Source organism: Odontesthes bonariensis, chromosome 6 (genome assembly GCF_027942865.1).
Source record: "Odontesthes bonariensis isolate fOdoBon6 chromosome 6, fOdoBon6.hap1, whole genome shotgun sequence".
Lineage (NCBI taxonomy): Eukaryota > Metazoa > Chordata > Actinopteri > Atheriniformes > Atherinopsidae > Odontesthes > Odontesthes bonariensis.
The window spans coordinates 9,935,869-9,958,655 of record NC_134511.1 but is presented as its reverse complement, the minus strand read 5'-3'; the positions used below and the strand labels follow the sequence as shown (position 1 = coordinate 9,958,655).

At 39.7% G+C, this 22,787-nt stretch overlaps 1 protein-coding gene across 1 annotated transcript in view; it reads right to left on the bottom strand.

Annotated features, from left to right (window-relative positions):
* Positions 1–19,456, bottom strand: part of npffr2a (neuropeptide FF receptor 2a) — a 28,476-nt gene extending 9,020 nt beyond the window's left edge. Inside the window, exons 1-3 of the mRNA XM_075467288.1 lie at positions 19,254–19,456; positions 11,892–12,226; positions 358–457 (exon numbers count right to left, since the gene is read on the bottom strand). Of these exons, the coding sequence (XP_075323403.1) occupies positions 358–457; positions 11,892–12,219 (428 nt within the window). The 5' untranslated portion in view covers positions 12,220–12,226; positions 19,254–19,456. The remainder of the gene's footprint in view (positions 1–357; positions 458–11,891; positions 12,227–19,253) is intronic.
* Positions 19,457–22,787: the final 3,331 nt, after the last annotated feature.

Genomic DNA, 22,787 nt, shown 5'->3' with positions numbered 1-22,787 from the left:
ATATGCAGAAATTACACATGGATTACTGACCTGCATGCTCTAGGCTAATATTCGGTCTTTTTGTTCAAATGGGCATAAGAAGCCCTGAAGTTATTATTGATGAAAATACCTATGCATGTTTAATTTGTTTTAAAATGAACGAGTTTCTTAAAATGATTCATTCTTTCGATCTTTAAACCTAACGGCAGATCAGCGTCAGGAATTGAACAGATTGTGTTGATGTGATCACGTAGATGAATAACGGTAAGTTTCTGAAAGCTTAGAATTTTTTTCAGATTGAGGTTTGCAGTGTTGAAAGATGCTTGGAAAATGACATGTGCCTTTTTGAAGCATTAGTATAGAATACAACCACAGTACCTGTCAACAGCAATCGCAACCAGAGTAAAGACAGATGCTGAAACAGAAATCCCTTGAACCATGCCGCTCATTTTGCAGACCAAACTTCCAAAAGGCCATCCTGTGGAAAGGAAAAATGCATTCAGCTTATTTACTACTGAGATAACAAGTGCAGACAGATGGCATAACTGTAACCTCAGGTCATTACTCAGATGAAATAACATACTTTTAGTTTGTGGGGGCAACCATCAGTTTTGCTAAAGAGATAATTAACTGTTGACATTTTTTTTTTTAAACCCATAGGGTGATAAGAAAACACTCCCCAAAGAGTTCTCTAACCATCTGTTTAAAAGAAAAATTTTCCATCTGACGAGAAATAATTTTTAACCTGTTTCTCATACTGACCTTCTGTTTTTTAATCAAAAATCAAGTTGGCTGGATCTCTTGAGTTTGTCAAAAGCTACGTATAAATTTTCCTTCTTTTAAAAATAAAAGACCTGAATGTATTCAAAAGGATGAAAGGCACAAACTTGGGCCAAATGACTCAACCACCATATAATTGGTTTTAACACCCCTACACATATGAATTGAGACAGCTTTGAAGATCTCACACCCACAAACACTTAAGTGTAAGGGAAGACCTGAAGGAATATGTCCACATTCTCCCTTACTTTGCTGTATTTATTTGGGAGGCTGGTAACAGTTTAGGTGCTGACAGTTCACATCTTATTATGGACAACTGAAAAATGTAGTTATAGTCCCCTGCAGAGCCGGCTTTTTTGATTAGTTTCTTTGAGTCGGTGGCTCTGACGCGGCTACCCCAACAAATAGCTGCGAACAGCAGCTCAGACTCATAGACGATATGCAACCTCTTTTCATGTGGTTCATAAGGGGCCAGTAAGCATTGATAAAGAGCACAATAGCTCAGTTCAAGGACCTAGGTTTGCTCAAAAAGTAGAGTCTGCTCTGTCCCTTATTGAAGACAGCCTCAGTGTGGCATTTCCAGTCAAGTCTGTTGTCCAGGTGAGCACACCCAGGTGCTTAGTCTTTCTCCACCTCCTCTCCTAGGATAAAAAAAAAATGTTTGGCTTATTCCTTGTTTCTTTAAAATCTACAATTATCGCCTTTGTTTTGTTTAAAGGGATAGTTCGCCTCTTTTGACATGAAGCTGTATGACATCCCATATTAGCAATATTATTTATGAACATCTTCTTACCCCCTGCTGCGTCCTGTGAGCTGAGTTCCAGCTGAGTTTTGGCATTGACGAAGGTAGTCCGGCTAGTTGGCTGGGGTTTAAAAAAATAAAGCGTTTTGCTTCTCAAAACAATATGCGTTCAAAAGAGTAATACATTTGCATCACAAAATCGTTCATCCAGAAAAAGTCAGACCTCACCATCGCTTTGCGCTATTTTCTCTCACTTCGTAACACTGCCTGCTGTGTAGACCGTGCAGACCGAAGTGCAGACCGAGCAGTCCCCTGCTTCCGAGCTGTAAACACCGTAACACGTGCGGCTATCGGCAGGTGGCTGCATATATTGATATGAATAGAGAGAAAATAGCGCCAAGCGATTGTGAGGTCTGACTTTTTCTGGATGAACGATTTTGTGATGCAAATGTATTACTCTTTTGAACGCATATTGTTTTTGAGAAGCAAAACGCTTTATTTTTGTGGCCCCAGCCAACTAGCTGGATGCTATTCAATGTTCATAAATGATATTGCTAATATGGGATGTCATACAGCTTCATGTCAAAAGAGGCGAACTATCCCTTTAAGCTCAAGATGAGGGGATTGTTGTCACTCGGAGCAGTCGACCTCCACAGTGCTGCCTGCTTTGTCCTGATGAGATTGAGCTTGCTGAAACAGATAGATGATGGCATCTTTAACTCCAAACCCTAAGAGACAAGTGAAATAGGGTGGCTCTTGAAAGCGGCTTATTTGCTTTTGAGTTTCTAATTACTAATTAGTCTCTCCTGGAGTTTGATTAGGTGGGATGAAAGGAAACTGGTCTGTATTTCTTGAATGCAGATCGCTTATATTGCAACGTCTTATACTTCTGCATTTGATATTCGAACTGTGCTGCAGAGCTTACACAGGGTGATAAACAGCCTATTTATTTATAAACTATTTCTTTTGAATATTCAATGTTAGAAAGGTATAAGAGGCTATTTATTCAGTAATAAATAGATAAAGGTTATATCTTGCTGCCGCTTTATTCTGTTACTTTTAATGCTTTTTTCATGTGGTTCAGAGGAGGGCAGTAAGCATTGATGAGGAGGACAATAGCTCAGTCATCATCAACAAAAGCATTCTGTGTTCTAAACATCCACAGCGTTGATTAGATGAAACCTTTCTCTCAGAAGCAGTTTTAGATTGTATGTTCTGCTGTATTTATCAGAGCGCTCTCAGGCCAAACAAAAGGCTCATATAACTGCAGCCTGGCAGGCACAGAGGAAAGTCCTAACAGCAACAGACAACGTTCTGTATTAATGATTTCTCATTGATTGGATGCAGCCATTTTTTTCTGTTTCATCCTAAAAATGTCAGCTGAACATAACAGCTCTTCATCAATCATCTCGATACATTTAAACTTGATTTTTTTAAGAGGTGCACTTACATCTGATGCAGTTCCATACTGATGGAAAATCCCTTCAGTTTTTTGTTCATGCCATGGAGAAATTTATTTAATCAATGGAATACTCTCTGTGATAAATGTCAAGACTGATTAATTCAATCTGTAAACTGTTTACAGTAATGTCAGCAAAGTAAAATGGACCTGACAGCAAATCAGGAGCAAGCTGCAGTCAGCCTATGCATTTTCTCAATCACAAACTTAAGTTATATACTGTGCAGTCTATGTTCCTGCAGCAACAAGACACTTCCAGTTTGCATTTTGTAACTGTATGTTTTTGTTTGGTCACATTAATAATGTACAGCTAGGTAAGTTTACAGATGTAAACTATTCCTTATCTTTCACTCAAAGGTCAACATGCGTACATGTTCATCTTACATTGTGTGTTACATAACATTAAAAACATGCTTAGAGTGTATTTTGTCCATTATAATACAATTTTAAAAAATACAACTTTACAAAGTTACATATGTGAAGTATAGTTAATAGTGTGACACTACTGTCAAAAATACCTCACAGGGACCTTTTTATATAATGAAGTGGAACTAGTTTTGAACACATGTGCAGTTTGTGGAATCAATGTACACTATATTTCCAAAAGTTATTGCTCATCTGCCTTTACACACATATGAATATAAGTGGCATCCCATTCTTAATCCATTGAGTTTAATATGATGTCGGCCCACCCTTTGCAGCTATAACAGTTTCAAGTTTTCTGGGAAAGCTTTCCACAAGTTTTAGGAGTGTGTTTATGGGAATCTTTGGCCATTCTTCCAGAAGCGCATTTGTGAGGTCAGACTGATGTTGGACAGAAGGCCTGGCTAGCTGTCTCCGCTCTAATTCATCCCAAAGGTGTTCTATCGGGTTGAGGTCAGGACTCTGTGCAGGCCAGTCAGGTTCTTCCACACCAAATTGGCTCATCCATGTCTTTATGGGCCTTGCTTTGTGCACTGATGCAGCAGTCATGTTGGAACAGGAAGGGGCCATCCCCAAACTGTTTCCATAAAGTTGGGAGCAAAAAATGAAAAACTGAAAACCCATTCCATGAAGCTCTCTACAAGTGTGTACAATATACAACTTTGTTTGTTGTATATCTAAGATGTTGTACATCACTGACGTTGACATCTGGAAACACAGACAGCTGGATTCCTTATAAAGGACTGAAATCTGCTCCGACAGTTGAATGAAAAGCTGTCTAAAGTATTCTATTTGCAGACACAGCATTACGCGTGATTTGTCGGTCATTTAGATGTCACTGAATCTCTCTCGGTGTTCCTGCCACTAAAAGGCAACACATAACACACGGCTGTCATCGGAAAGCTTCCAGATGGATTGCTGTGAGACTGTTGATGAGTTCTTCCCATTTTATGATTGACAGAGTCCTTTGCGTTACAGCTGAGTGAGCTCAATTTTGATCTCTGCAACACCAACAAGTTGTTTGCCCTCTGGTCTCTAAATCCCTGGTGTGCCTTCTTGCAAACTGCTGTCTGACTCAACTTGACCCGTTTGCTTCGGCTTCCCTCAGATATGAAAAGGTGCCATTCTGTTGAAGTTTCAGCAGCATTTCTATTTGCAGCCAAATAGCGCTTTTCTGTTTTTCTGTTTGTTTTGCTACTTTTTTCCCTTCCTCTTCTTTCTTCTTCTCCATCTCCTTCCTCCCTCCCTAAATACATCAAATATGAGAAAAATACGCTTTTCTTAAGCAAGCAACTAAGAGCACTTTCACTCAGTACAAGTGCTTATTTTTCACCAGATGTCTCCTTGATTGCTTCTTTCAGTACATTTTCTTTTCTTTTTTTTCACATTAATGAGGCTGATCAGAAATGTTTCCTGCAAAAGAAAAGTAAAGAGTAGCAAATTGGTAAAAACATTCTTCCAAAGTATTATTCTTATTGTAAAGTTGCAAAGCAACTATAACTTTAATGTTCTGCAACATTCAAACATAAACATCAAGTTCTGCCATAATTCAAAGGTTTTATGTATCAGGACATTTAAAAAATCCTCCAGTATTTACTAGGTCTAAAAATTGTGTGAATACAAGCTCAGATGAACAAAATACCCTGTCATGTATCCAAAACTAAACCAAAACGCAGAGTGTGTGGAAAACTAAGTACGCCACATGATTCATACCACCTTTAGCAGCAATAACTTGACGTATTCAATTGATTGTAGTTCATTCATGACATTATCTCACATCAGATATTTTGGCCTACTCCTTGATACAGCGTTCCCTCAGCTCACTGAGGTTTGCAGCACTGGTTTATGCACAGCTCTCTGAAGGTCCCACCACAGCATTTCAATCAGATTGAGGTCTGGACTTTGACTGGACCATTGCATCGCCTTGATCATTGTCTTTCTCAGACATTCTGTTAAAAAAATGTTTTCTTTAAAATGACCTTGGACTGAACTCGCTGGAACATCAACTCCTTGGAAGATTTTTTTTGCTGTCTTGAATATTTTTAAGTTGGGAAAAGTCTTTATAATTTCAGAATGATGGACAACAATCGCTTTTCTAAGATCATTACAGGGGTTTTTCCTTCTTGGTGTTGTGTGAACACACACCTGAATACTCCAGACCAGCAAGCTGACCACATTTTCTGATTTATAGAGGTGCTCGTACCAATCAACAGCATTTGATTAGCAGCACCCGGCTGCTACTTATCCTGTGCATTCCTGCGGACTTCAGCATGCTAAATAATCCCACAATGTGATGTCATGTGTTGTTTGTGAGGACCAGCATATCTGTTTACATGTAAAATCTTGAAATTGAATGAGAGTGTGTTTCATTTTTCACTTAAAAGTGGGTAAAGATCATAAGCAGGGGTCAACAGTAGTTGTGAAATGACTTTCTGCCAGAAGAAGGAGATAAAAGTTGTACTCTGCGAGTTAAGAAATCTGTCATCTCTGAGTAACTGCGTACGATATGAGAGTTAGAGTCAGAAAAAAGTGATCAAAAGTTGTCAAACTCCAACTGCTAAAAAACAGGGAGAAGCCAAAGTGAAAGTTCTTTTGGAGTTTCAGTGTCTGTCTTCCACTTTGCTTGAAAACTCGAGAGTTATATCCTTGTCCACCTCTCTGTCACCTGTCTGTGCTCATCAAGTATCTCGTAGCCTGCTGGAGAAAATAATGTCTGGGGAGATATATACTAAATTATAATTTAGATCTTTGTAGAACTCAGTTGTGACAAAACAAAATAATTTTAGTCAGTGGGAAGACAACTGAAGAAAATTTCAATAATACAAATGTATTTTTAGCTGGATATCATGTAAGAGTGGCATGTTGGTGACCACAGTCTTGTTGCTCAGTTTCAGGGCATTGTTAGTTCAGCTCCTTTGGGTCTTACTGTTGTTGTTTTAACAGAATACAGTGGATGAAAGTATAGTGACAGTATTGGGAAAGAATCATCATGGTCATACCAACTCTCCCTTGTGTAAGTATCACTCATCTGTAGGTCCCTTTCAAGAAAATGTAATCACAGAGTGTTACAGTGGGTGATACAGCTTGATAAGATACAGTGAATTATTCATGATCCCCAGGAAGTAGAGCTTGTTTTTTTTTTTGTTTTTTTAATTGTGGGTTTTTTTCAACCACCTCCACAGAGAGATGGAGTTTGGAGATACAGTGAATATTTCAGAGGTCATCCAAGCTGCCAGAAGAATACCACAGGGATTTTTGAAAGGAAATTATTTTTACAACCCCCCGTGATTTAAGAATCTCACCACTGTGACATGTTTGATCAGTTTATGAAACCTTTCATCACTCACACGAGAACTTTTTGAATAATTTCAGGGTCCGTTTATACTAATCTGTTGCTATATCGTTTCTATCGCAGATGCACTGTCCATTTACATTAAAATACTGGAATACGACTTCATAGGTGGAAGGATTCAAAGACGCCAGAGCCCACGTAAGCATTCGCATACGATGCTGATTTTAGCAGTTGTAAACGGGAGAAACGGGGATCCGCAGTGCTGAGCTCTAGCTACTCGGCTTTTATAATGAGAACCCAGCCACTGCAGCAACGCAAGCCGTACATGGAGCGCCACTTTTAGGTTAGACCGAGAAGAAGCAGCGCATGGTGGGACAATTTCATGGACCAAGTTGTTGTCGCCGAAGAATGGTTACTATAAAGCAGTTGCTCATGCTCCAGATGCAAGGGGATCATGTGATGTGATGGCTGATTAGTCATGTGACTAGCGAATCAGCCGATCCCTGTTTCAGTGTAAATGTAAATAGTTTGCAAGACGCCGACACGAAGAAATGGTGAAATGAATTAATGTAAACAGAGCCTCAGTGACCTGGGGTCCGTTTCACAATGCAGGTTCAACCAGCTCTGAGTCTATTCCTGATCTCTGAGTTGATCTACTCTGGGATAGAAAACTCTGAGTTTTCGGTTCCAGAAACGCTGATTTGAGTGAGGTTAATCAACTCTGAGTAGGTTCACCTTGAGTTTAGCGCGTGCACCACAACTTTAAAAAGCCAGCATCAATGGAGCCCCAATTCGACGAGTCACCTTGGCAACGGGGAAGAGGAGGGGCTACGTTTTTCACCAACCTCGAATTGGAAATCTTAATGCGCTCATACGGCGAGTTTCAATACGTTTTTAGAAATAAGTGCAACACCGCTGCAGCTGCAAAGTGTAAGTTTAAATGTAGTCCTTTGCAATCACAATAATGTTACAGGGGAAAACTGCTTGAATGGTAGCCCATTCATTCATTTCATTTAGGTGCAATCCCGCGGGAGAGAAGCGCACTTGGCAGCAGCTTAAGATGAAATATAAAAACATTGTTCAAACAGGTGAGACCTCGGCATGGAGGTACCTCATTTTGATCATGTTTTACACTGTAAAATGAATATTAAGTGGCTATTTGACTGTGCAGTTATTTTATTCCCAACATAATGCTGTTTTCACACACATAAACTATGTCTTCTCATCTATACCATCCATCCATCCATTATCTATATACCGCTGAATCCGTCAGTCGGGTCGCGGGGGGGGCTGGAGCCTATCCCAGCGGTCAATGGACAAGAGGCGGGGTACACCCTGGACAGGCCGCCAGTCCATCACAGGGCCACATAGAGACAAACGAGACAAACAACCATACACACTCACAGTCACTCCGAAGGACAATTTTAGAGACACCAATCAACTTAAAGCTCGGTCATCCGGGAGGGGCTCGGAGTAGAACCCCTGCTCCTCCGCATCGAGAGGAGTCAGATGAGGTGGCTCGGGCATCTAGTGAGAATGCCTCCTGGACGCCTCCCCGGTGAGGTGTTCCGGGCCCGTCCCACTGGGAGGAGGCCCCGGGGAAGACCCAGGACACGTTGGAGAGACTATGTCTCTCGGCTGGCCTGGGAATGCCTCGGGGTCCCCCCAGAAGAGCTGGAGGAAGTGGCCGGGGACAGGGACGTCTGGGTCTCTTTGCTCAAGCTGCTGCCCCCGCGACCTGATCCCCGGACCAGCGGAAGATGATGGATGGATGGATGGATGGATCATCTATATCATGTTCTGTTAATTAAGCCTATTTAAACTAACACAGACTTCTACTGAGCCAACAGAAAGAAGGCAGATGCCCGCAAAACGGGTGGTGCCCAGCACCACCACCTCTAACGGGAGGCCAGTGGCTGAGGGAATCACCGGAGGGAATCCACCCCCAAGACACGAGTGCCTTTATAAAATATAATAGGCCTATGTCTTTTTTAAGCCTATTCATACAAATATTTATTTGTCTTTTATGTCTTGTTTTTTTCTTTTGTCCCAACACATTTTGATGGTGCCGCTCAAAAAGATAATTGTCTGTAAATGCAAAAATCTATGCGCGGTCTGATAACCATCTCCGACAAATATTTATTTCTCTGCGCAATAATGCTGCACCTTCATCCACGGGATCGTTGTCAAAAGGATATGTCATGTATGTGAAAAAAGTTGCCTCCTACTGTGCCAAATGGACTTATAGAAGTAGAAGAACTCTCTGCTGACTGAATGAATGAGGAAATCAAATGGCGTGTGTGGCTGAAAGAGGGCGGAGACAGAAAGAAACTCGAGGTTTCTTGAATAAAACCTGGTCCCGACCAGGTTAGGTTCAGAGAGTCTGTTACTCCGGTAACTGACCGTGAGGTTAAGTTACCTCTCTTTGTGAAACAGGCTAGAGTTACCCCTCTTTCTCGGGGTTGAGTTACCTCCCTTTGTGAAACGGAAAACTCAGAGTTTCCCTCATTTCAGGGTTAACCAACTCAGAGTTTTCACTAAACCTGCTATGTGAAACAGACCTCTGTTTGACCTGCAGTAGAGAAGCAAGTTAAATGTTACACTAGTGTTTAAAGATGATATGTTTGAAGTGTATGGAGAACATTTATTCAGATGAAGTATCTCATTAACATCATCTCTTTGGCACATTACATTAAATGTATATGAAGCTTTTGTAATTGGTGATTTCCTCTAATGTCAACTTTGCACACAAATTGTTTATAATCTAATGATTGGAGGGGTGACTGCAGAATTTTAGAGGCATAACAATGTAAGCAGTATAAGCCTTTTGTTATTGTTAATCACCTCCCCTCCAAAACCTCACAATACTTTTAAATGCATTGAACTCATTACTGGTTTAAACTGGGTAATTGACGGTAGTCTATACACCCAGATCTTGTTTAACAGTGAATAACTGAAAGCAGAAAAAGGAGGAAATATAAGAAAAGAAGAAATTTGTTGCTTTTGATTCTCACAAAAGACATTTCTTATCTTTAGGTCAGTCCCATAAGCCTGTGATCTGGTTGAAACTATAACCACAAGCCACTTTCAGAATTTTCTTCTCCATTTTAAGGTAAGCAAAAGTGGTTGCAGTTGTGCCTTTTTCTGTTATTGTCCACAGTCTTAATTAGGCACATAGTCTGCTTGTCATGAATCGCACAGATGAAATCAATAAAAAAATGGAAATGAAAAAAAATTGTAAAGGAGCCCCATGATTCTCGTGGATTGTTGCATGTGCACAAAATGTAGACCTATGTGGATTCAAACACAGAAAACATGAATTGACCCTAACTATAGGCACTACTAAGACTACTGTCTGTATCCATGTGGCAAGAATCTAATAATCTTTTACGGATATTTATGAAGTACAAGCTATCACTATAGGCTCCACTCTACTCCTCAATTTCTTTAAAAAGTTGCTTCTACATCAAATTTTTGCACGTCGTTATAAAACTAACTGAGCCCAAAACATCTGCATCACTGCGTGGAAAGATGATGAACTTTCACATCCAGAAGTTAATGCAGACTGATTACAAAGGAACTAAAAGAAAACGAGCGGACGAACAAACACGTTGGTTACACAAAAAAGATTTATGTGCATCGGGTGTCTTCAGGCTGTCATTGCAATATTTCTGTCTTTGGAACGGTGTTTGACAAAAGGGTACAGTATTAATGAAAATTATAACTGATGGTCTCAGGTTTCGTGAATGATTGTGAATAACATGTCATGGTGAAGCGTGCGTGGTTGTTTGTCTCATTAGTGTCTGTGAGACTTAACAAGCTGCTGCAGCTTGCTGATTTATAGGAAAAATGGCTCCAAATAGAGAGCTATCAGTGGAAACAATGGAAAAGAGTATAAAACGTGTTTCAGGAGGTCATTTAACATAAAGTGTGCCAAAGATGTTTGTTGTTCTTTGTCAGCTGTGTCTAAAATATGGAGCAAAAGGATGTTTGGTGATGCTGAGGCCATAATGCATCTTGCCACAGGGCAAAGAGTGTATCAAGACGTATCCCGTCAGTGACATGGCCAGCAAACAGTCTTAACCTTAACCAGAGGTCAAATTTATGTTGAAAAATAACATTGTATTACACAAATGTATTAGAGGTCCATGGCTTGATCCCACAAAGCTGATCTGTCAACTGAAAGTTGGAACCTAATTGATGATGAACGTTACTTTTCAATAATAAAGTCCTTAAACAGCCCCAGCTGTTGTAAAAGTCAAAGGAGCGTCAAACCTGATTTCTTTGTTCTTCTACAAAATAAAAAAGTTGAATGAAGTTCCCTTAAGTGTGGTGATTCCATAAGCTTTTCTGGAGGTTATACCCTCTACCACACGCTATTCTGTGCAATTTATCTTCCTTGCAGTAGCCATGACAGCCAGTGTATCGAGTGTAAACTTTGAGTCGTGTTTTTTGTGTTAAACAATCATCAGTAAATTGCCTACCCCAAACTTTCATAAGTCATTGTTTGACCCTGTCAAAAGCCAATCTCAAATGTTTTTCTTAAAGGGAAGCCTCTGTAAAGACATCCCGGCTGCATAAATAACTGTTTCCATACCTTTCAGGTGATAACTTGTCCTGGCCATAGTTTATAAAAAGCTAAGCACGATTTGCTCCAGGCACAAACACAAGAAGGTTGTTTTTACATGTTAAAAAGGCATGTGGGATAAATTTTTCTCCAGAGCCCAAATAATTGCTTTAAAGAATATATACTAATTACGGATATTAACAATTCTGCGCACAGGTCTTGAGTTACCCTTAATTTCTTTATGTTTTTCTACCAAGCAGCCAGACTTTCTTGTAATCTTCTAAAGTGGTCTGGAGCAATAGATAGAGCCATCGGATTTCTTAAGGTATTTCAAAGTCTTTTGGACTTTTTTCGATCATTTTTAAATAAACCCTAACCCATAAATATAACTTTGAGCTCTACATTGTTAACACTAACCTGTAAATTGGACAGACAAAAGCGAATGTTTTATAGACATTTTGTTGTATGATGTGAAGTATAGGCTGAATTGGATCAAATATCTAACAATAAACACAGTAATTCATATCGTTAAATGTGAATGTGGACAGAATATTTTAATATTGCCATCAACCATGTCAGCTTGTTAAATATTTCAAGTGATAATCATGACCAAACAAAGCTTCTGATAATGGTCCTGCTCAGTGCTCACCTGTAATTATGTTGTCTAGAAGTGTTGTGGGCATACAGAAAATCCCAACCAGGAGGTCACTGACAGCCAAGTTTAAGATGAACAAGTTTGTAACTGTCCACATGTTTTTGCTCCTCAGCACAATGAAGCACACCACTGCATTTCCCACCATGCACACCAGAAAGATCAGCAGGTAGGATAAAATGAAGATGGCTGCAGTGGACGGCTGATGCAGGTAAAATCCAACATAGGTGATGTTGTTCCTCGGTGTGACATACTCCACGGAGGAGTTGTAAAGCGTCCAGTTGTCATACAGTTGAGTCAAGTTGTTCTCAAGACCTTCGTTCATTTTAAACCTGTAAAATGAAAGACATGTTGAAACAACTTATTCTCACACACAATTTCAAAGAATCAAAAAATTATAAAGCACAAAAGTTTGCATTAATCCCACATTTTGATACAGTTGATGTATCATTATTTACTTTATATATTCAAAGTAAGGGATAAGTAAAATTCTTCCCAAAAAAAATGAATCTGGGCTTACTGGAATCAATAGACAACAATGCTTTTTTAGGGATAGAAAATGTCATGAAGGCACTAAAGTTTCAAACTGTTAACATTTAATTATGAATCATAATACTAGAGGGTGTTTTTCTGAATACATTTTTAAATGCTCTTAAATTGATTCAATACCTAAAAACAAATTTCTGTTCTTTATATGGCCCTGTGATGCCTTGGGGTGTACCCTGCTTCTTGCCAAATAGCAGCTGAGATAGGCTCCAGCCCCCCGTGCCCCTGAATTGGATTGAGAGGGAAAAGAAAAGGGATGAATAGATGGCTCTGTTGTAACTTTTGCCTTATTTTGGCAAAATTCTATTTAGGGCTACAATTAGTTGTACCACTGGAATATGTTAGCATGCAGCTAATCATTTTTGTTCGCAATATTCAACATTCGTAAGAGAACCCAACCCAGGTGGTTAGAGTGTCCTTTTTAGAAAAGCCTGTACTGAAATAAGCTTGAACTAACCTCATCTAAGGCTACGTTCAGACAGCACACTGAAGTGACCCAAATCCAAAATTTTTTTGGCCCTATGCGACCTGTATCTGATCTTTTCATGACAGTCTGAACAGCACAGATCGGATCTTTTCAAATCCGATCCAGGCCACTTGGATATGTGGTCCTAATTCCGATACGTATCTGATCTTTTGCCATGCGACTGCAGTCTGAACGGCCAGGATGCATTTATCCGACCTACGCGTCTGAAAAGCCGCTCACATCACAGTCCCACCACTCCTGGCTACGACGACGCACCCAAACGTGTCTTTGGATAGACGATGCCACTGCCCCACAAAAGGCCTGGGCCAAAAGCCTGGCTCTTTTTCTTTTTAATATCCTCTTTAAAATTATGCCGTGATTAATGTGCTGGCTCCGGCTGGACAACAACTTTAAAATCGCATGTAGATGGCCAAGTCCTGCACGCAGCTACAGCAGAAAGTCACGTAAGATTCTGAAGATTTGTGACTTTTAAACTCCTGCATAGTGTAGTGACTTACACCAAAGACAAGATAATTTACTATGTCCATATATGTGCACGGAGGTAACTGGTCCAGGTCTCTGTGCCATTCTGCTGCAGGGAGCTCGTAAGGAGCAATATTTTGGATGCTCGAGAGCTTCTCCAAATACCGCTGCTTTGGCTTGTAATAAGCTTGTCCCTGTAAGGTCCCTTTTCTTTCGCCTTATCTTTCTGCATTGCTTTGCTTTCTTTTTTTTTTTTTGTATTCGTCTCTGTCCTGCCGAAATGATAAATGCGGGAAATTTAAAGATATCTGGAATATATTGGCGCGCCTCCGTTAAGTTCTGATGGCGTTGCCCGTGGCAACCAATAGCGTCTCCTGCCAACATGGCCGACCGGCTCACGTGACTCCTCATTCTCAATATGCATTCCTAGTCTTACCATCTATGTTTACTTCCGCAAACACTGGGCACGCTCATGACGTATGACGTCATCGTACGCTCTTCTGCGCATGCGGGATAGTATGGGGCGGTAAGCCGTTCACACAGCAGGCCACATCCAGGTCGCATTTAATTGCAATGTGAACGACCTCACAAAAAAAAATTGGATTTCACAAAAAAAATCGGAATTGAGCATCAAGGCCTGCAGTCTGAACGTAGCCTTAATGGTTTTAGCAGCTTTATTTCCTGGAAGCCACAGTGTCGTCGAGCAGTGCTCTTCAATCTAGCAAATGCCATCCAAGCACCACTGACAATATGTCATATCAGTGTTCAATTTGTGGCCTTATTAATTTGAGTAAAAATATACTCACGATACAGAAGTTGAGGAAAAAGTGTATGTTAAGGATTTATTTACCACCTAATGCAAAAAAAAAAAGTAATCTACTAGTATTTACATGAACAAGTGTGTATGTCCACCTGATGAATGATTTTGTTGTAAATCCTGGGAAATGTCTCCCTTGTGAGCTGCAGAAATGTTAATAAGCTGGTTGCCAAAGTTTTTCTATTTTATGTTGGTCAGGTGGTCACCAGTGTATTTTTAAAAGCATTTTCTGATTAAAACATCATAAATGCCATTCCATAAGTCCTTTTCACATAATGTCATGGGACCCACTCTGAATATAAAAATATTGAGTCGGACAGCTAGAACTAGGAGCACTGTGTTATGGGAGTATATGTGCACGTGTATGCTATGGCCTCATCATTTCCTTTATGTACATATTTGTTCATAATTATTCATAAATACACTGGTGGTATTCCTTTAAATCCATCCAGCTTACATACATAGATCCGTCATAGCCTCCTAGCTGTTGACATATTTCTTTGCTGTAAAGTCTTTGTATGCTTCCGGGCGCTCTACAATTCCCCCAAAGCATTCATGAAGATCCTTGACAAAATGTCATGATTTTATTTAAACTGGAAAAGAGGACAAAGCCATTTGCTAGAGCGTATAAATAAGTGTGTCAGACTACAGTAGCCGAGTTGCACTATTCAAACACTAACAATGAAGAAAACTCACTTAAGCACAGAAGCCAAGATAAATTAGTAAAAGGTTTAGCCCTTGCTTTACAGAGATGAGATTGAGATGAAACACTGCTCTTTCTGCTCCGACATCAGCCAAATCCAGAGCTTCTCCACTAATTCATCAATCAGGTATTGTAACAACTTATCATCAGCTGACTTCATCTTACTATCACGAATGTCAGTAATCTGTAGTCCTCACATCTACAGGTGAAAAAAGTGGCAATAGCAAATGCAGTGAGATTGTTTTTTCTTCCTTAGATGGAGGTAAAAGCAAGGGGGAAAAAAGCAGCGTCCCATCATTGAAAACTGACACAAAGGGCTCCTGACCAACAATCACTGTATGACAATTTGAGAATGAAAATGTTGTAAAAAAAAAAGTTCAAACTAGAACTGAACTTATTTTGAATCCAAGTTTTTCACCACAGAGTTTTTTTGTGAGAGAGCATAATAGCAAATTGCAAATTTGAAAACAAAATAAACATATTTTGAACAGGTTATTCCTTTAAACTGTTAATTCCACATTGTCACACATAAACTTCGGAAATCAATAACTATTTGCAGGTCTGTTATGAATTTATTAAACTAGGATTCTATTGCCAACAATCTAGTAACTGCAGCTTTTGGCAAATGACCAAATAATTCTTGGCTTCTGGTGTTGGATAGATGATATCTGAATAAATATAATGGATATCCATGTCATGACCTTCTGTTTCAAGTGCAGCTCTCTGTCTGAATGCAGATCATTTTGAAAAGTTACCAATAAAATCTTTGGCAGACAGAGCCCATGGTTTTGATTTTATTAATTTGGCCAATTTGTTCCATGTCTTTTGCTAGCCACAGTAGCGTGCATGCAAGCATAGCACACTCAAACACGATTAGTCAATATTAATCAGATTACACAGAGAGCAGAAAAAAAAAACTTCTTCTAACATATATCAGTGGATTCGGGGAGCTGATTTAATCTCTGAAAAGGGTATATTTACATGAATCTGTAGAGGCTCTAATTATCTAAAACCACTCAACTCAAAACCCAGTTTCTGCCTTAAATACAGGTACATGGACTTTCAAAATGGCACAAAGAAGATGTTTTTCAGTTGAGTTTCTTTGGTGACTGAAGAGTTTAGGTAGCCCCATTAAGATCTCAAATTGCAAAGCAGATTCCAGCATAACAAATTCACAACAACAAATAAAGTAGCCTTCATTGATGTGACTAAATGTATTCACTTCTTTTGTCCTATTCAGGAATCTGAAAATGTTACACAGTATTATCTGTCTGTTGTCTTAACTGTTGAGCCCCAGTGGAAACCGACACATCCAGAAAAAAATGGACAACATGGACCCAGAAAATTGAATGCAATCTCTGTCCCCAACAGCTGTTCATGAGGTGCACAAGTGCTTTCAAGTGGAGTTTTCTCTCAGGAACAGCAGATAAAGAGCGAATACAATAACTGTGGCGAAATGAGAGAGCAAACATTAGCATCAGACAAGTGTAGTTATTGTTCCTGTGTATGTATTAAATATCGCTAATAAGGACCTATAGAATCCCGTTAGTTTTCATCGCTTTACTTGAGAACAATAGAAAAATGTACATGGAAGAAAACCATCTTTTTTTCATGCAGCCATCTGTGCTTTGATGATTCGTTTCCTTTTATTTGCCTCTGATATGATGCCAGGGAGAATCCTTCCAAGTCATGGCCATATTCTAAAGCTCCTCATCACTGACAGTGATGGACCTCACGGTGGGCAAAATCCCACTGTAATGTATGCTCCTCTGAATGAGATGGACAAAAAATGGATCAGAATAAAATGTGAATGAGCTAATAAAGGGCATAGGGAGGGAGAAATTGTTTGAGACATCAAAAGCATTGAATATGTGTCCAATTCGGGTGTTCTAAGGATGTAATTAAAGATTTATTCTTTCTAAGATGTTGTATATCTGAGAAAATATGAAATATTCAAATTTTCTTTGGAAGGAAAGCCAGGGTGAAGGTGGACCTGATTACTGCTAAAATGGTACAAATTGTGAGATTTTTGCCACAGACCAACAAAGCTGCCTGCATAGATACCAGCTACTAAAGGTGTGTATCTGTGTTGCTAACAGTATGTCGACTGAGCATCGGTGTGACAAGCATTGGAAAAAAAATCTACAAAATAGGTGTGATAAATCAAAAGGCAGTATCCATTGAAAATAAATAAAAAACAATATCAGGCAGTGCCAGCCTAAAGTGTGATGTTGTCTTTTATTTATTCTTTTTTTTTGGTGCATGCCCAAAGGACATGACAGCATTTGTGTTTCACACTTTTAGTATGTGGTCAATAAGACATTGTGGCTCATTCTGCAGACTCTTTAATAGAAAAATAAATATATTTTATTGACCTGCCTGTTGTTTTTTATGATTTTAACTCACCAGAGATGCTGCAACCTTTATGCTTGTGAAGGTATGTGCTTTTGTAAGATCAACACTGACAAAGCATAGTCCTAATTAGATCATTGAATTGGGGCTTTTTAATCTGAGAAAACTTTCAATTCAGAATTTTGTAACTTGCTTAAAAATCAGAGCACAATTGTAAAAGTTCAAATTAATGAGGGCAAGAAAAAGGTCTGTCCTACTGCAGTGGGTTTTTTTCTTTCTACAATCCAGAGCCAATAAGATGGAAGTTCACACAGTCAGTCACAGTTGGTGAATTGATATCACATATTTTTGACCAGACATGAATCACTGTTTTGTGCTATGTTAGTATTCGATATTAAACGTGTATTATGTAAAGTGTTCTTTTCAATTACATTACATTACACTCGAGATGTTAAGTTAGAATCTTTAGTGTTTTCGGAGACTTAGGAAACTGAAAGCTGTGGAAATGTTCCACAAATATCAGAAGCAGCAGCTTGTTTACACGTTCAACCCACAGTTCAGATCCACATTCTTATCAGGAGCTTCATTCAGCAGCACAGGCTGAAGATGGAACAATGAAATGGCCCAATAGAATTCAGTTCACTTCAATTTAGTACTTTATTATCCCCAAAGGGAGATTGTATTGCTGCAATATTAATTATTATTAAATATTATAGCCAAATACAAGCTGCCATCATGACCACCAAGAACAGTCTCACTACAATCTTCAGTTCTGCATCAAGATCACCAAAGAATACCATGTCAGATTATTTCACTGTGAGAATATTTAAATGTCCACTATAGCTTTACTTTTTTTTCTTTCCTGTCCTGATGGTTGACATTTAGTTTTTGTGGAATTAAATGTAAATGTGCAATTTTGAGAATGTCATGATAAACACTTCTCATGAGTTTAATTTCATTACCCAGAAATAATGAACAGTTCATTAGCAGCTATAAGGTTAATATAACCCAGAGCCGGACCGCTGGCCTCAGCGGCTTCCCCTCTGACTCCTGTTAATGATGATAAGGTGAACAACAGCAGAGATTCTCCCACTGTCATCAACATGCTCCTCATTACATCATGTCTTCACATTAATTCACTCTAATTAACTGGCTGGCCAACAATATATACATGTCTCAAATAAGACCAGAGATGTAGCATATCTAATGAGCTATAGGGTGATGAATACACATTTAGTTTCATTCCTTTCCTTTGATTATGAGCCAACTTTAATTTAAAAAAAAAAGAATTTGCATGTTAACAATCTCTCACTCTGATTTCTTTTCAGTGTCTCTTTGCAATGGTGATTTAGATGTTATTTCAATTTGCTTTCCTGCAAAAAAATAATAATTAGAATTACAGCGTCCACAGCATTGCAGTAGTCTGCAGTCTCAATTTAAACGTCATGTAGACGCATGATGGAGAGGTTTAGGCAAAACCGATGGAGGCTGAGTAGATAATTGAAAGTGGGGTGAAATGAGTGGTTATATTTGGGGGTGAATCTATGTAGCTTGACTATTATTCTGCTCATTAACCTCCCATTAAGCAGCGTGGTCCCTCAGCCCTCAACACCAGAGAAAACGCGCGTTACATGTTCTGCCAACGTCAGACGTGGACAAACGCAGGCTTTGGCTAATGCGCTTTTGATTGATCTGACCTGCTGGGAAGTTCGCTCATCAAATTGCACCATTGTGAACTAGAGGCAGACTTTGAGGGGCTGCCTGTGTAAGAACACGCTTGGCTGGGCACCACTGGACAAAGATGCGCCTGTGACCAAGAGGGCATCTGTGCATCACAGCGGCAAAAATGAGTTGGACGAAGAACAAGATGGGTGCGCGCGGTCATCTAATGACCTGAAAGCCCTCTTGAAAGCGAAAAAGTCTCATTTCAATTCATAAAATCAGAAACTGATTTTTGTCGATTGTGTGAGGATTTATTCTGACTGGTCTTACCTTGTTTATGTCAAATCAAGTTGACAACGGGCTTTGTGCTCTGAGGAAAAGTAAATGTCCGCTTTCCTTTGAATAAGACATAGGTCAATGAGAGAAAACCTAAACGGATAAAAGTACTCAGGTTCCGTTCAACTGTGTGTCCAATATCAGTCCGGTTTCATGTGCGTCGCTGGGAAGCGCTTCATGTGGCACAGTATGTGCGCAGCCTGCCGCTCAGAGCGCAAGTGAAGAATTTACACTGGGATCCATCCGTACTTGATGCGGTGACGTTGCAAGTGAAGGGGAGGGATTATAGGTGGCTGAACAAGCTAATGGTTGAATGATATTCCCCTCCGATCACTTTCAGCCGCTAACTCTGATATGTCAAGAGTCTGCTATATAAGTCAGAGCAGAGAGTGTGAGGGCAGGCTGCAGAGGCTCTGGGCAGGTGCGTAATGTATGATAATGTAATTTTATTGCATTGTTTGCATGTAAGTAGGCTATTTCTCGATTGAACATAAAAAAAAATCATCTGGTCCCCATCACAGGCCTGCACTGCGATGGAGGTTCAACATATCCTGGATGTTTTTAGGTGAACTGGCTTAGCTAAATCTAATTATGAGGATCTCACTAAGTAGTACGAAGTTGGTTACAAAGTTTGGCAACTCAACCCCGTTTTTTTCCCAATTCAGGATAAGTGGTAGGCTATGTAAAGCAGGTTAAGATATTCTTGAGGTAGCCTACATTGAGAAATATTCATCTTTCCAATATAGGCTGTTCCAAATTATATTTGCACCAAATACAGAACAAACATGGAAGAGATTCAAACAGTAAGTGGAAAATTATTATGTCCAGTAGGTTTAAGTAATGAAAAAAAAGATTACACATGTGAAAATGAATATGAAAGTAGACGTCACTTGATGCAGTTCAGTGAGTTTGATATGCAGCACACCAACCAGCTCACAGCAAATTGTGTAATAGCTACGTTGGTCCACAAGGGAAAACGTAGTGTTGTCACGATTTGGCCCCCCAAAATTGTGACAATCAGGTCAGAGTTTCTTTTTTAAACTTATTCGCAGAATAAGATGGATACAGTCAAGATAATGACTACAAAGCAGATGTGAAAACACAACACCTAATAGAGTTAAATGTACAAAGAGGATTAAAGACACACAGCGCATTTGCTGCAAAATCCTTCAAGTAAATTTGATGTAAAATAATAATTGATATTGCCTTCAGCAAGTGATTTCTTGATCTAATCATTAAAAATGAATGTTGCTTTGCATGATTTATATTTGAATGATTAAGCTTCATTTTTGCTGATATAATGGGGACCAGGATTAACTGAACAGTTTGTAAAACCCTGACACTGGTGTAATACCTCAAAGGCAGAGTATGTGACTGGTGGTTAAGATCAAAGTGTTGGTTGCTTCTGGAGCTTTTCTCAAACTCTCCCACAGATGGCTTCAAGCTAGAAATATGAAACTCAGTACCCCAGAGTGCAACAGGAGTCGTGAATTAAGAATTGAAGGGTGTAAATATGCAGGTTGGTGATAGCATGTGACCACAGGGAACCTGCTGGATGCATACATTATCTTTTGCTCGATGTTAGGGCCCGTCAAGTCAGCCCTTGCTGCTCTAGCTGCAACGTGCCCACTGTTGGTGAACCCGCCAGGTGCAAATGGATTCTTCTGCAACACCTCACAGTTTTCTTTGGAACTGGTAACTCAAAATGGTTTACTCTGGATTCCCAATTGTTCTCAAACAGCCTGTGTTCAGGTAGAAAAAAGCAGACCGTCCCTGTAATGAATTTTTAGTTTAGCAACACAAAATTCACATTAATGTCTTAGAAACCAGTTTTTGCTTAAAGTTGTTTGATAATAATTCAAAATGTGTGTAGCATGCTGCTGTTTAGCATGTAAACATTCACTTGGAATTTACAGATAAACACAATGTACAACTGAGGTTGATTTGATTATTAGCTCACAAACTAAGTTACAGAATTTCAAATCAAAATTGATTATTACTCCGAATGAAAAGGTCATTTTGTCACTAAAGTTGTAGAATTTCACTCTGGAAGGAACACAAATGTGTGTTCAGTCTTGACTAAATTTGACTTTTTTTCTGTTCCTGTACTCGCATATTTGTTTTTTAGTTAATAAAGTTAAGTCACTAAAAGATTACACACTTTGGCTAATAGACTCCACATTTGCATTCCTATTATCTAGCTCTGAAGTATTAAGGTGCAGGCCAGCTGAGCAGGTTAAACACCTGCTGAGAGATCTGACCTTCTGGATGCACATCTGCTGCACTCCAAATAAAGCTCTGTTGGCTCTGAACTATTGTTATGTTCCCTTTTTACAGTTTTTTTTTGTGAAGTTCTCATGAACGTTTGTGAAATTAATCATAGGAACTTAGACCTTGTGCTTGATTTCCAACTTGCCAGCAGCATGCCAGGAGCAAATTGTTCACTCCAGGCAGCACCGGGGAGACACAGAAGGATCCAGAAAAAGAATCTCTTACTGTGTCAGATTAAGGGAAATGCAATGATTTGTTATGAAAGCGGAAAAAGTCATACTCTGTGGTGGTTTGTTTTGTCACTTGGGTGGAGTGGGCGCCCTGACTGAGATGCACGTATGTTTTGCCCATAGGAGTTAGTGGTGGTGAAGATGGATGTGAGTGCTTTGGGTCTTCATGTGCAGTAGATGAAAGTTCATATATACAACTGCATGATTAGAAAACTGGTGTCCTCCTTGTTTCTTAGTTCCAAGTGTTGCATTTCAGGAGGAATAGCAGACTTCTGCCGATCGGGACGTCGGGGATGGAAACCCAGGCTTCTCCGGTCCACTTGTTGAAGTGTTCTTGGGCAAGTGACTGAACCCCACGTTGGCTCCGATGCATCCACTGGTGTGTGAATGTGTATCATAGAGAACTAGCATTGCAAAACCTGTTGCACAGTAGAGGTGCTGTGGGAATGGCTCAATCTGTCTCGTTGTGTAAAAGTGCTTTGAGATGTCAACTGGACTCTAAAAGCACAATATAAATATAGTCAATTTACCATCTATCTGATCATCTGGCAGTTTAACCCTGCAGTTCAGGTGCGTTCAGAATGCTTCAGCTTTATGAATTTTACGCTATTTTGCTACGTTTCAGCCTAGTCTGAAGATACCCGGCTGTAATATTTTGTCCATGTCTGTTACCATTCAGCATATTAAAAAGTCATATTAAAGCGGCAGTCGGCAACTTTTTTTTAGTCATATTAGCTTGAACTGTCATGGGATTCTGGAAGTAGAATATTAAATAGGCTGTTTAGGGAAAATAATGAAATCTGTAGCTCCCTCTGAAGCCTGTAATCATGCTTACAAAAACCGAGCGCTCCCGGCTGTTTTTAACCAATCAAGTTAGGGTGGAGGAATCCTACCTGTCAATCACAGCTTGTGCACACGCTGCTGAGCGTGAGTCTGCCCCAGCTTGTGTGCGCTCACACTGGTGTGAACTCACGTGCACAACCTCGTCCACAGAGGGGGAGGGGTTTGGCGGGCGATTCGGAGCTTG